This window comes from Merops nubicus, unplaced genomic scaffold (genome assembly GCF_000691845.1).
Source record: "Merops nubicus isolate BGI_N331 unplaced genomic scaffold, ASM69184v1 scaffold48116, whole genome shotgun sequence".
NCBI classification, from domain to species: Eukaryota; Metazoa; Chordata; class Aves; order Coraciiformes; family Meropidae; genus Merops; species Merops nubicus.
Window position 1 is genome coordinate 592 of NW_008613870.1, and position 527 is coordinate 1,118.

The following is a 527-nucleotide window of genomic DNA, read 5'->3' on the forward strand; positions in this document are numbered from 1 at the left end:
CTGCTGTGGGCCTCGATGGCCTCGTGCCCCCACTTCTTCCCGGCGGCCAGGAACCAGGTGAGGGTGAGGACGACCCACCAGAGCGAGCTGGCCATGCCGAAGTAGTAGAGGATGAGGAAGACGATGGTGCAGCCCGTGCTCTCCAGCCCCTCCTGGATGATGTAGAGCTCGCCGTTCTCCCGGTCGCAGGCGATGTTCTCGGCCCCCGCCACCGAGCGAATGATGAAGGCCACGGAGTAGACGTTGTAGCACATGGAGAGGAAGATGATGGGCCGCTCGGGGTACTGGAAGCGGTGGGGGTCGAGCAGGAAGGTGAGGACGGTGAAAGCGGTGGAGACAAAGCAGAGGGTGGACCAGACGGCCATCCAGATGAAGGCGAAGTCCTTGTCCTCCCGGGACCAGTAGACGTCCACCCCGGGGGAGCACCTGGGCGCGCAGGAGAGGCTCTTCTCCACGTACTGGAACTTCTCGGGGTTCTCGCAGGCCCCCAGGCCGTTGGCTCCTCGCCCCTCGGCGGCGCCCGGCGG

The 527-nt window shown here is 65.7% G+C and overlaps 1 protein-coding gene across 1 annotated transcript in view; it reads right to left on the reverse strand.

Annotated features, from left to right (window-relative positions):
- The window catches only part of LOC103774603 (frizzled-9), a gene marked incomplete at both ends in the record, with an annotated part of 1,109 nt that extends 585 nt beyond the window's left edge, over positions 1-524 (reverse strand). The window contains one exon of the mRNA XM_008942014.1: positions 3-524. Coding sequence (XP_008940262.1) covers positions 3-524 — 522 coding nt within the window. The remainder of the gene's footprint in view (positions 1-2) is intronic.
- Between the last annotated feature and the right edge of the window lie 3 nt (positions 525-527).